Source organism: Fukomys damarensis, unplaced genomic scaffold (assembly GCF_012274545.1).
Source record: "Fukomys damarensis isolate Sample0158 unplaced genomic scaffold, DMR_v1.0_HiC HiC_scaffold_7, whole genome shotgun sequence".
Classification (NCBI taxonomy): Eukaryota; Metazoa; Chordata; class Mammalia; order Rodentia; family Bathyergidae; genus Fukomys; species Fukomys damarensis.
This window is the reverse complement of record NW_022900919.1, coordinates 43,746,103-43,759,129: the sequence shown is the minus strand read 5'-3', so window position 1 is coordinate 43,759,129 and position 13,027 is coordinate 43,746,103. Positions and strand designations below refer to the sequence as shown.

The window sequence follows — 13,027 nt, the reverse complement described above, 5'->3', positions numbered from 1 at the left end:
GAGATTTAGAGAGAGATATGGTATTAGTGTTTGTTAGAAGAGAAGAAAGTTCCAAAATCAATAGCCTAAATTTATACCCAAGAAAACTAGAGAAAGAAAAAGAAATTAAATCTAAAGAAATAGCAAAACGAAAACATAAAAATTGGAGCATAAGTCAATGAAACTGAAAACAAGAAAACAATAGAGGAAAATCAGTGAAACAAAATGCTGGTTCTTTATAAAGATTAATAAAATTGATAAGCCTCTAGTCAGGCTAAATGAAAGAGAGAGAGAATACAAGTTCCCCAACATCAAGAACAAAAGATGGGTTATTACTAAAGATCCCATAGACACTGAAAGGATAATAGAAGTATTGGGAAAATTATAGAAAAAAAGAGAATCCTTACACACATTTGGCAGGAATATAGATTATGGAAAACAGTATGGGGGTTCCTTTAAAATTAAAAAGCAAGGGGCCAGGGATTTAGTTCAGTGGTTCAGTGGCCTGCCTCGCAAGAGCAAGGACCCGAGTTCAATCCCCGCTACCAAAAAATAAATAAATAAAATTAAAAAGCAAAACTACCATGGGTCCCAGCAATCCCACTACTGGGTATATATCTACAAGGAATGAAGTCAGTATGTTCAAGAGACACTGACATCCATATTTATGTTTATTTGGAGCACTGTTCACAACAGCCAAGATGCAGAATAACCTAACAATCCATCAACAGACATATAATGTGTGTGTGTGTGTGTGTGTGTGTGTGTAACTGAATAAAAAGAAGGAAATCCTATCATTTACAACATGAACAAAAATACCCTGGAAGATATTATGTTAAGCCAAGCACAGAAATACAGATATTTCAGATTTAACTGTGTGGATTATAAAAAAGTTGAACTCTTAAAAGCAGAGAGTAGAATGTTAGTTAAAAGGGATTTGGTGGGGTAGAGAGTTGGGGAATAAAAATTTAATAAATGCGAGAGATGGGCCAGAGATTTAGCTCAGTGGTTCTGCCATCTGCCTTGCAAGCACAGGGACCCGAGTTCGATCCTGGGTACCAAACTAAAAAGGGGGAGAGATATTTTGTACTCGTGGATTGGAATCTTTCACATTGTTTTCTTTATTAATATGTGTTCATGATGCAAAATTACATTCACCTTGGGAAACTGGTACATATACATATGCAATCCTGGCCTTTTTTATTCCCTCTTTCCCCACCCTCCCCTGCTCTTCCTTCTACAGATGCTCTTCAGTTATTTCCGGTTTGATCTATAGACTCAATGGAATCCAAATAAAAGTCCCAATAAACTGTTAGTAGACTGATAAATCATTTCTACAACTTATATGCACAGATAAAGCTGCTAGAATAACTGACAAAATTCTGAAAAAGAATGAAGTTGGAAAACTCACACTGTCAATTTCAGAATTCACTATAATAAAGCTACAGCAATCAAAACAGTGTGGTCAAAAGAATAGGCACGTACATCAAAGGCACAGAACGAAGAGCTTAGAAATACACACAAATACAGTCAACTGAGTTTGGAACTCAACATTACTTGTCAGAAAAATGCAGATCAAAATAAAATCAAGCTAAACATACATATGAAATTTAAAACATACATATGAAACATACATATGAAATTAAAACATTAAATTAATTAAAATTAAATTAATTAAATCAAACATTAAATTAAAACATACACATGAAACTTGCTAAATTATTAAAAAGTGGCAATACCAAGTACTGATATATAGGAACACTCATTGATTGCTGGTAAGAAGGAAAAATAGTACAATCATTTTGGAAGATAGTTTAGAAGTTTCTTATCAAGTAAAATATAGATTTGCCACATAGCCCAGCAATTGTACTCACTGGAAATCTGATGTCTACATGAAATTCTGCGCATAAATGGTCAGAGCAGCTGTATTTGGAAGAAAGCTGGAAGCAACTAAGGTGTTTTTTAATAATGGATGAACAAAGATACACCCATAATTTGGACTACTACTCAGCTTTCAAAAGGAGCACACTCTTACTCCACATAACAATATGGATGAAATTCAAATGAAAGAAGACATTCTTAAAAATTACAACTAGCATGATTCCATTTATGTGACCTTTTTAAAAGGCAAACACTAGAGATAGAAAACAAACCAGTGATTGCCAGAGGTTTGGAGATGGGAGATTGTTGAGTAAGTGAAGCACCGCAGATATTTTGGAGCCAAGAAACTATTCTGCATGGTACTACAGTTACTAAGATATCAGATAAGGATTTAATATCTAGAATATACAAAGAGCTCCTATACTATCCATTTCTCAAAATCCGTAGAGCTTTACAACACAATGAGTAAACATTAAGGTTTGCAAATTTTTGAAAAATCTACTAGGAGAATTGGAGAATCACAGAACAGAATGTTGACATTAACAAAAGAATCAAATTGTATTACAAGTGTATCAGGTAATCTCACTGAAGCACTCAGTGAACAGATGTGCTAACCTAAATAACTTTTAAAATGACTATAAACTATAAGACTAATGATCAAAAGAACTATTTATAAGCACTGTACTCTAGTTGGCAGAGGTGTTTCTCATGGGGGTTGATATGGGTTATCAGCTCTGAAACCCAACTACATGTATACCAGAATTAAACAGTAAAGGAAATGGATGGCAGGTGGTAGCAGTCAGATTTCTCACTGTTGAAGTGGGAGGTTATAGAAAAGTAAGGGAGAAAGATAGAATGAGCCATGTGAATGGGTTAGAATTAGAGACATTAGGATGAGCTCATGTTCTTCTTAATATAGATATTTATGATAGATACAGAAACAGTTTTGTGTATATAATATATATACATACATTTTCTAGCTCAGCCCACGGTGAGTGGGTCCCTGGTAGCAATGAACACAGTGGATATGTAGATTTGTGTTTGTAATGTCATTTTCCAATAAAAGCAACCAAACTCCTTGGAGAAAGTGCTGCTTCTAAGGACAGAGCAGAAAGTAGACAAGATAAGCCTGGGCTATCTTGTAGTATCAGAAAGCAAGGAAATGCTCAAAAGCAAAACAACAGAGATGTGTCAAAGGGACACAGGAGCCAACAGAAAGGGCTCTCAGCCAAAATTGGATGATTCAAACAGCAAAATAAATATAGTTTTGGTTTATTACACAAAGAAGATAATAAATGTCCATTAGCATATCTTGATATAATAAATGATTGAATAAATACATAGCAAAAGAACTCCAGATAATTTATGTAGCCACTTCTCCCTCAAGGAGGTAGAATGTAACTCTAGTCCTGAAATGGGGGCCATACATGGTGACTTCCTCCTGTTTGAAAAGCCCAGAGAACAGTGGCCATTAAGTAACCAGGAAGGACACTGAAGTAGGTTGTCCCAGCCTTTTATGGGCATAGGGAATCAATGAAGAGGCTGAAAGTTATTGGCCAAACCACACCCTGCTCTGGCACACAGGAAAAAGGAGACAGGCACTTCTTGTCTATCTCATTAGTATAAAGTATACAATGGGAAGAGAGAAAAGAAGTAAGATTGTGATGGCTAAACCTGGCAAATATGCCTTGGCCAGGTAATCAAGATGAACATTATTAATGATAAGTGATGTTGATAGCATGTTTCCTTGATAATGTTGAGAAGAACATTATCCGTGGCCTTCCTCCCAAAAACCATAACCCCAGTCTAATCATGAGAAAAAAATCTGACAATCCCAAATTGAGCAGCATCCTAAAGAATACCTCACCTAGTACTTCTCAAAACTGTACACGCAAGGGCCAGGGATTTGGCTCAGTGGTTCTGCTGCCTGCCATGCAAGTGCAAAGACCCGAGTTTGATCCCCGGTACCAAAAAAAAAAAAAAATGTTTACCAAGATACGATAGATAGCTGTTCATAATTATGGGCTGAGGATTTAGCTCAGTGGTTCTGCCACCTGTCTTGCAAGCACAAGGTCCCAAGTTCGATCACCGGTACCAAAAAACAAAAATAACAACAACAAAAAAAAATTGTAAAGGTGATCAAAACACAAGGAAAATCTGAGAAACTGCCATAGACAAAAGGAGCCTAAGGAGATATGATGATTAATGTAATGTGGTATTCTGGATCTCAGTAAAGAAAGAAAATATTAAGGAAAGGAAAAAGCATTAAAAGCTGAATAAAGTATGGGATTTTTACTAACACTGTAATGAAGCAATATAGGCTCTTTAGTTGTGACAAATGCACCATGGTAATATGTTAATAACAGGGGAAACTTTTCTGTAGATCTATAATTATTCTAAAATAAAAATTGCACTTAAATATATTCTTAATAGCCATGGTAGTTCACATCCCCTGTGACATACCCTTGGGATTATGACTTCGCTGTTCTACCCTGGGAAAACTAGCTTCTATTGCCCCCCCCTTGGATCTGAGCTGGCTTTATGACTTGCTTGGGTGAAGAGAAGTAAATTTGTTTGAGTCATGGAGTCTCCAGAGCCCAAGTATACTGCCAGATGATGAAACACACATCATATAGACACCCCTTGTGCCCTAGCCAATAGCCAGTCACCTGCCAGCCATGTGAATGAGTCCATCCTAGATCAGATAACTTCCCACTGCATCTACCCTCTGATCTGAGACGCAGGGAACCAAGGCAAAATTAGTCAAGCATGGCCCAGAGCAGCAGGACCACCCAGCTGACCTACATGAACAATAAAAAAGCTTTTTGTTTAAAGCTACTGAGTTTTGGTATGATTTGTCAAATAGCATCAGCTAAGTGATTCTCTTGTACCTGGGTACAACAGTGAATGTACAAGGTTATTTGCCATGCTATTGTCTGTGATTACAAAAGATTAGAAGCAACCTCAAGGCTCATCAATAGAAGACTGATGAAATAATTTTAGGAGATCCATATAATGGAATATTATGTAGCTATTCAAAAGAATGAAGCAGTTCTAAGTGAATCAATATAGAACACATTCAACTCATTTTTAAATAAAGGAGCAAGATACAGAAAAGTGGACTATCCCACCAGCACTGTAAAACGTTTGTGTTTGCAAGGACTCACTCCCTAGCTCTGGGAAGAAACTCAGATGGTGTGACCATACCCTGCCCTGGAAAGAGGAGCGTGGCAGCTGATGGACAGGAGCAGTGGCAGACTTCCCTTCCACTCTGTCTTCTTTATATTTTGATCATATAGACGTGTTATCTAGTCAAAAAGAAACTCAAACTGTAGAACCTCCTGTGCCTTTCAAATCTAGAGTTCAGTATACTGTTTCCTAGATATCCAAACCCCCGGGGAGGACAAACAGAAGTCTGGGAAAGAGGAAGCCGTCCCAAGTTCCTCTCTCCCAGACAGTCTGCATTCTGTGTCTTGCCTCCTGCAGAAAGTTAAATTTCAGTCTCCCTTTGGTGAGCTTCACAGGCCACACTTCCTTGCCTACCACTGGAGGGCAGCACAAGGCTTGCTTCCCGGGTAGAGTTTCAGAGTGCTTGCGCTTGACTTGAACAGAAGGCCCAAAAAAGGCTAGAAAAGAGGAGGTGTAAGGGGGAAAATAGGGGCATAAATATGGTCAAAATGAGTTACACACATTGAACACTCTCCCCCACAATCATGTGAAAGCAGTAGGGTGAATAGAGAGCGGTGATGGGGAGGGGAGTGATTAATGTTATGTGCATGTACAAATCTGCCAAAATGAAACCCATTAATCTGGATAACCAAGACGCACTAATAAAAAAGACAGAGAAACAGGTCTCGATTTAGGGGTTAAAACCATCCCAGAACCTCACTGAAGGCAAGCTCGGCCGCCAGTGGAACGGATCCCTGGGGCCTGAAGGAGGGGGCAGCTAACTTCAGTTCCTTGTCCCTCACCTCTACTTGGCTCCATAAAACCATTTGGAGAACTTGTCCTTCCTATTGCTGAAAACTAGTAATCTCTGTAATTAGGACACCGGGAGGGTTTGCCATTTACCAACTGTGAGACCTTGCCTCTTTGCTACCCAGTGTGTCTGAAGGTCTGTAAACTGCGAATGATTGAAAGAATGAATTAAGCACTTGATTTGGGCCATTGTGCTAAGACTGTTAAGCCCCCATTTTATGGAAGAACCTGAGGCCTCCGAGAGGGAGAGTAACTCGCTCATTTGCACACCTGCATTTGAATCCAGATTTCCCTACTTCTGCCTCCAACTGCTGCCCTGGAGGATTTTAAGGAGAAAGGGCTAAGCAAATGCTTTGGAACAGGGCTACAGAGTCAATAATCCCGCTTCCCTCCCGAGATAGGTATGTGACCAGTTGGAAAGGCCAGGAGAGGATAGGGAGGCCGAGTGTCACAGGTCTATCCCGGAGGTTAGGGGAGAGCGGTCTGGCTCCCAGAACTAGAGTCGCCCCTAGTGTGGCTCCTTCCGCTGTGCTCCCCTCCGCGGTCCCGCGCCGGTCCTCACGCCTCGGTAAATAGTCCAGATGAATCTGCAGAAGCGCCCTAACCGTCCCACACTGCAGTTTCCGGCAGCCTGGGGAGGAGGGGATTCAGGGCCACTCGGATATCATCGGGCTTCGGGACGGATTTCTGCCTCCGTCTGTCCCATTGGGGAGGGGCGGCCAGCTGTAGCGTGCTGGAGCCCAGGACGTACACTCCACCGAGTCCTTTCGGCAGAAAGAGTTCGTGTTTTCAAGCAAATGCCTTTGTTCAAGCACCGGGGACAGAGGACCTAGGAGCAGTTGATGCAGGCTGTGCATCTCTTGTCCGTGCTTCCAGCGGGTCTGAAAGAAATGCGCTGAGAACAACCAAAAAAAAAAAAAAAAAAAAAACAGGCGTGAGGCGGCAAGAGTGAGGCAAGAGCGAGAGCGGCACCCGGAGCAGCTCTGCTAGCCTTTCGGGAGGCGGTACGGAGGGGACAGCACACACGCAGTGAGGGGGCCACTGCAGACCCTCATTCGCGGCACCGAGGACAGGGGCCTACCCACCCCTACTTCAGTTTCCCAATCTGCACTGGAGAGGTGCTGTACAAACGCTCAGCCCAAGGCCGGTTCCTCTTCCTCCTTGCTGTAAAGCCTTTATCCGGGCACTGTGGGAGGCCCTCCTCCGCCTGGGAGTGGTGGGGAGCAAGATCTTTCTGAAAAGGAAATGAACAAGTGAAGATATAACAGACAAGATCATCTCACACCGCAACAAGTGTTCATCAGCGCGAGCAGATGCAATATTTGTACCGTCCTCTGTTCTCCCTGTTATGTACACCTTAGCTCCTGTAATTGCCTCCAAACAAACGAATGAGATAGGAAGCTGAAGAATGCACTCGTGGGAAAATCGGTCCGATGCATACAGATGTGAGTAGGAGGTGGATTTGGATGCAGACAGTGCAGCCTAGTGGAGGCCTTTCCTCAATCCGCTATCCCACTTCTGGCTATGCTAGGAGGGAGGGTGACATGTCACCATGCTTATAAGATAACCAGGGCTAGAGGGGTGTCAGCCAGGAGCCGTCCAGCTGAGGCTGATCCCTCAGGAGTGACAGGATCTAACCCAAGTTCTAGGCAGAGGGGACGGCTAGGACAAAGGCCTTGAGGTTGAGGAATGGACTCAGAATTTCTTAAACACGAGGAAGGCCAGGGGGACATGCCTGTCCTTGGGGCAAAGTAGAGAAAGCCTCAGGGAAGATTGGAGATGTCAGAACCTGGGAGGGACAGGTTTTGCGGGTCCCTGAAGGGAGCTGGAATTTTATTCCAGGTACAAAAACAGTTATGACCATGAGTGAATGGAACCAGGTGGTGGGGCGCATCCTGTTCTGCCAGCCTGCTTGGAGGAGGAGGTGGATCAACAGGCCTTAAGCCTCCCCTCGTGTCTGGCCTCCTGGCTTCTAGGAGATTCATGTTGACATTCACTAAGTCCCCAGCCCTTGTCTCTTAACACAAACATGGAAATGTCAGATCGGCTGAGTGGTCATCTTACAGGTGGGGCTGAGGCAGAGGCCCAGGCTGCACGGATGAGCAGGATGGTACCTGTCCCACGTACTCACATACCCTCAGATGGGACTGGGGTTTTGCCTGATCCCCACACTTTAAAAGACCCCTTTAGCTACCCTACAGCTGCATACTTCTCCCAGGACATACCCACCCAAGCCGATGCTCCCTGCTAGAAAAGAGCAGGTTCCTAGGATCCCTGAGTTCCCTGCTCACAAGTCCCACTCCTCCTGTCAGGCCTCGAGCACAGCACTGTGCTGAGTGAAGCCAAGAGCCTTGGGGCACGTGGAGCATGAGTGAGCTGGGACATGCAGCCTAGGCACCTACACACATGCCTGGGGGTGTGCACGGCACCCATGGCACCGGAAGGAGGTGAGAGGAAAGGAAGCTGGTGGCCAGCTGGGAGATGAGGGACAGGTGTCTCTGCCACCACAGTTTAAGTGCAGCCCTCTGACAAATCTGAGGCATCTACACTGAACCCGGCCTTTCAGATCACTATGAAATTAGACTTCTCCAGTAGAAGGACAGAATATTTTTTAAACAAAGTATTATGTTGATTTATAACTTTTAAACAGTAGTTTAGAGGTGAGTGGGCACCACCCCCAATAGCAGAGGTGGGTCTGGCCTAGCACATAGAAGATATTCAATACTTATCAAATAGATGGATTAATCTCACTTAATTTAATCTTCACAGGGCTCTACGGGGAAAATCATAATGCCTGTGTTTTATTGATGAGGAAACTAAGACCTGGAGAGAGTTAGTGAGTGGCCCAATTCATCAAGTTGGAAAGTAGCACTGAGCCTCTAGCCCTGATGTGTCTAATTCCCAAATCCACTGCAGTTGGTCCATGACAGGCTTACACCAATAATGATCATGCTAAATATATAATGAATGTTGAGCGTGTTATTAACTGGTCTTGTGGGACAGAAGCACTGTTTATATTAATGGAAAGGACTTTTCTCCTTGATTCTTACTCCACCTTCTCCAGGATAATAACCCTTGAGAGATAATAAGGAGGAGCCAAATGTTCCACTTACCAATGGCAGGAAAACTGAGGTCCCTAGCAATAAATAGCCCAAGGTGCCATCCAGGCTTAAGCAAACAAGGTTTATTTTTCAGATCTAACAAGGACATAGAAAGAGCCAGGCCAGAGCTGGATCAGTGGTTGCAACATCCTTAGCACAAAGCTTCCACCTATTGGACTGATGTGGTTGTGCATTGCTACATCACAAACTTCCCCCATTGACCATTTTTTTCTACAACTTTGTGGGTCAGATATTCAGGAAGTCCTCAGTGATCCACGGAGTCAGAGTGACTGATGTTATTAGGTGGTATGTGACTAATACTTGAGCCAGTCTGGGGCATTAAGGTGATTTTACTTGGATACCTGGTGCCATAGTGAAGATGATGGGGATGCTGCAGTCAGCAAGGTCCTTCTTCCTCTCTGTGTAAACTCAGGGCTTCTCGAGGTGACTAGCTAAGGTCACAGCAGCAGGCAGTTAACCTTTCTCATGGCAGTGCATAGCTCTAAGAGGCCATGGCAGGAGCTGCCCATCCCATTAAGAGCTACACCTAGAAGTGAGATAGCATCGTTTCTACATACTCTATTGGTCAAATAAGTCACAGGACAGCCCAGGTTTGTGTACAGGAAAAACAGACTCCTCCTCTCAAAAGGAAGGTGAAAGAATTGGTAGTCATCTTTAATTTGCCACATGGCCTAATATGGCTACTTGAGATGTAACCAGAACATCTCATTCCAGCTACAGTAGAAAGGAGCAAGAAAGGAATGAGATGCTTACCCTGCCTTTTAAGCCATTTTCTAGAAGACACAAAACTCACATGGTCATACCTAAGGTGTGGAAGGGAAGCTGAAAACTAATGTTAACTCCAGGATGCCATGTGTTTCACCTAAAATTAGGAATTCTGTGACTAAAGAAAAAGTGGATAATGAGGAAAAACTAGAAATCTGTTTGGCCAGTGGGGTTTTTGCTACCAACAGCCAAACACATTCCTAGCAGGCATGTTTCACTAGCTCACTGGTCCCTCCTACTACATTCTCCACAGTGTCATCAAAATAATCTTTCCATCATTAATGTTTCATGTTCCTGAAAGATAAATCCTCTAATCATTTCCATGCCAACAGCAAGGATCTGAAGTTTTTCTTGTGAGGGCCATGAGATTTTAATGCCTAAAATAACAATAGCATTTCCCACTTCCTAGGCAGTGCACTATGCACTGTAAGGACACAACTCACTCTGTCTTCACAGTAATGAATGAAGATCAAGGTGAGGAAAAAGGAGCCCAGGGAGGTTAGGTGACTTGCTCCAAGCCACACAGTGAGGAGGGCTGAGATTCAAATTCTCAAAGATCATATCCTAGAGATGGGCTGAGATGTTCACACAAATAAATCCCAGGGTTTGTTGAGTGATAACACCTCTAGAGAAAGGGCAAGTGTCATTGGTGTGTGACCCTGGGGCAAAGAGCCTGCAGCTTCCCTCTGTGCCCTGCAGTCCATGGGTCAGGAAAAGTACATCCAGCCAGTTCCATGAGGCTCTTGCCACCTCTAGCTTTGAGGTTGTTCTGAGTTCAGGTTCTGCTTGCCTTTACCTTGCCCTGTTCAAAGACCAAGAGAAGTGCCCAGATTCCTCAAATTCAATTCTGCCCATCTCCAAATGTCTTCATGAGGAAGAGGAAAATGGATAAACAAAGTTAGATTCAAATCCTGGTTCTGTCTGCTGGTGAATCTCAGTTTCTGCATCTGCCAAATGGCAGGGGAAACTGCTGCTTTGGCAATTCCTCAACTTTTTGAGGACAACAGGACCAAGGCAGGGACAGCCCTTACCAAGTGGAGCCAGCAAGAGATGCAGTGTCCACCTCAGCAGTGGGTGTTTCAGGAATTAGGCATCATCTCCTTAGCAGCCAGAGAGACTGGGGAGCAGGCAGTTCAGAAAATACAAGACTGCTGTTCATAGTCTCACTAAGGGAGGGGCCTGGGTAAGTGCACACCAGTGGCCTGTAGGGGGAGCACTAGCTAAGGCAACTGCTTCTGGAGTCAGACAGCTGAAGAATCTCTGGATAAGCCATGTCATTTCTCTATACCTCCACTTTCACATCCATAAGGTAAGGCTGAAGAGAGGACTTCCCTCATTAGGATTTTATTAGGAATCAAATGAAAATGTGCTTTTAAGTCAACCAATTTTACCTATAATGGCAGCACTCAGGAGAGTGAGGCAGGAGGGTCACCATGAGTTGGAGGCCAGCCTGGGTTACATAGTGAGTTCAAAGCCAGCCTGAACTATATAGCAAGACCTTGTCTCTAACACAAGACAAACAACAAAAAAAAAAGTACCTTTTTTTTTTAACTTTTTGGCAGAACTGGGGACTGAACCAAGGGCCTTTACTGTGAGCTAGTCCTGTCTTTTCCTTCTGTTTTTGTTTTTTTTTTAATTTGTCTCAAGAGTTGCCCACTCTGCAGGGAATTTGCAATCCTTCTGCTTCAGCCTCTCAGATTTCTAGGATAACAGGCATACACCATTATGACCAGCTTCAAGGCACCTAATTTAATACAGATACAATGTTCAGCCAGGAGTCATAATAACAGTGACCAGCATTTTTTGAGTCCTAATTAAATTCTGTGCTACAAAACTCTTATATACTGCTTATATACTCCACACCACAGCCTGAAAATGTAGACTGTATTATTATAGCATTATTATTTCCAACCTGTCAGTGTAGACATGGGGTACAGTTAGGTCTAACACCCAAGATCACATAGCTAGGAGGCTGGACTTGAATCTGAACCGAGGATGTCTGATTCAGAGTCCACCTTCATCAATATGTCATGCTGATATCATGACTATTACTATTGCTGTTGACCTTGTGATATATCCCCAGTGGCTCCGCAGGTGCCCTACTACTTGATGCAAAGAGGAGTCACCTGACCCAAAAGTTGCCAGTGTGTGACCTGGTACAAAAGGCCCATCCAGCAGGCCAGTTTTGGACAATTTACTATACCAGCCAGCAGCAATGGGAGCTGTCAGCTTGAATGTGGATACAGGAAGTTGGGACAATACATAAAAGTTGATTAAATAATCTAATGATAAGGGAAAGATATAGGGGCAACAAGCAAGCCAAAGCACCCAGAGAGAGAAGGGACACAAGGAGACGGTGAAGGCAAGAACTGCATTGCTCCTGAGAGGGCCTCAGTGACCTTGCCGAGGCTCAACTGTGAGTGTAATTCAGGGTCACAATCTCCTTTACAACAACCTCCAGGGCTCCAGGTTACCCAGAAGGGGCTCTGTCTTTGGCAGTCAAAGTAATGCTGGCTCATCCTCTTCTGTGCCCTTAGAGTAAATGAAGAATTAGAAATGATCAGTGGAGAGGGCTGTAGAACCAGGACACCCCTCCTGGCAGCCCACAGCAAGGACAGCCCAGGAAAGCCCAGTTCTATGACACCAGAATCCTCACTCCATCCTTCAAGCACTTCTCTCCATCTGAAATGACATCCTTGTGATCTCCCCACCATCAAGGTGAATCCAGGCCTGGCCTCTCCCCTGCACTCAGAGCTAGCTGACATGGACAGCTCCATTTGTGTGTCACAGGCACATCACATCTGACCCATCCAGGACCCACTCTTGACCACACCTCCAAGCCCTTCCCTCCTGTAGGATTTCCACTTCAGGAAATGTTAACCCCTGGATTCCACTCCTTAGATCAGCTCCCTGGGCATCCTTGTCCTGATTGCCCTCCCTCTCTCCTATTCCAACTCTCCTTCACCAGCAGCTCTACTGGATCCACCTGCCCAGTGTGTCTGTAAACTGACCACTATGGCCACCCTGCTCTGGGCCATTATCTGTCACCTGGGATGCCACACCAGTACCTCCTATGCCCAGGAAAGGCCTGTGAAAACCATGTAATATCTCTTCATCTTTGTGCTCAAAAACCACCAATTGTTTGACAAAATGGAACTTTAAAAGTTTGAGGCTTTTTTTTCTTGAGATAAGTGGCCCCTTCTTTTAGAGATGAGAGAGTTCATCAAACTTCCTCCTGCCAAGCACATAACCAACAACCTTCCTGTCCTCAGCCTACCTAAACCCCTCAACCCCCCCCAAAA

The 13,027-nt window shown here is 43.6% G+C and overlaps 1 protein-coding gene across 1 annotated transcript in view; it reads right to left on the bottom strand.

Annotated features, from left to right (window-relative positions):
- The window catches only part of LOC104853181, a 46,255-nt gene extending 39,560 nt beyond the window's left edge, over positions 1-6,695 (bottom strand). Inside the window, exons 1-3 of the mRNA XM_010611063.2 lie at positions 6,590-6,695; positions 6,291-6,469; positions 5,404-5,486 (exon numbers count right to left, since the gene is read on the bottom strand). Coding sequence (XP_010609365.2) covers positions 5,404-5,486; positions 6,291-6,469; positions 6,590-6,695 — 368 coding nt within the window. The remainder of the gene's footprint in view (positions 1-5,403; positions 5,487-6,290; positions 6,470-6,589) is intronic.
- Between the last annotated feature and the right edge of the window lie 6,332 nt (positions 6,696-13,027).